This window comes from Eimeria mitis, genomic scaffold (genome assembly GCF_000499745.2).
Source record: "Eimeria mitis Houghton genomic scaffold, Emh_scaff2790, whole genome shotgun sequence".
Classification (NCBI taxonomy): domain Eukaryota; phylum Apicomplexa; class Conoidasida; order Eucoccidiorida; family Eimeriidae; genus Eimeria; species Eimeria mitis.
Genome location: NW_013571130.1, coordinates 6791 through 7474, shown reverse-complemented (window position 1 = coordinate 7474; position 684 = coordinate 6791). Strand labels below are relative to the sequence as shown.

Genomic DNA, 684 nt, shown 5'->3' with positions numbered 1-684 from the left:
TCTTCTGCTGCTGCAGCAGCAGCAGCAGCAGACGCTTCTATGTTTCCTGCTGCAGCAGGAGCAGCAGCAGCAGCAGCAGCAGCAGCAGCAGAAGAGGAGTTTGTGCTGTCTGATGATAGTCTCCTCTCTGCTGACGAGAAAATTACAAAAAGAACAAAAAGCAGGAGTATAAAACGAGCTGCTTCTTCCCCTGCTGCTGCTGCTGCTGCTGCTGCTGCTGCTGCTGCTGGTGCAGCAGGCCGCAGCAAGACACCAAAGGGCAACAGAGCAGCAGCTGCATCTCCGTTTGTGTCTTCGTCACAGCCAAACCGCAGCAGCAGCTGCTGCAGCAGCAGCAGCAGCTACTGCAGCAGAAGCAGCAGCAGCAGCAACAGGCGAAGCCTCTCCTATGGAGCCTCAACAGCAAGCCGCAGCAGCATAACAACTGCAGCAGACAGCCGCATGCACAGCAGCAGCAGCAGCAACAGCGACATCTCTATCAAGAAAAAACAAAACAACAAACACAGCCTATTCCATAAGCAACCCAGCAGCAGCAGCAGCAACAGCAGCAGCAGCAGCAGCAGCAGCTTGTGGGCGGATATACCTTCTCCTGCTCGTGCTGCACTCGTGAAGAAGCTGCTGCAGCACAGCAGCCTAGCAGCAAACAGCAGCAGCAGCAGCAGCAGCAACATCATCCACCAGCAG

At 55.6% G+C, this 684-nt stretch overlaps 1 protein-coding gene across 1 annotated transcript in view; it reads left to right on the top strand.

Moving 5' to 3' along the window:
- Positions 1-39: 39 nt before the first annotated feature.
- The window catches only part of EMH_0058780 (uncharacterized protein), a gene marked incomplete at both ends in the record, with an annotated part of 5575 nt that continues 4930 nt past the window's right edge, over positions 40-684 (top strand). Inside the window, one exon of the mRNA XM_013497609.1 lies at positions 40-606. Coding sequence (XP_013353063.1) covers positions 40-606 — 567 coding nt within the window. The remainder of the gene's footprint in view (positions 607-684) is intronic.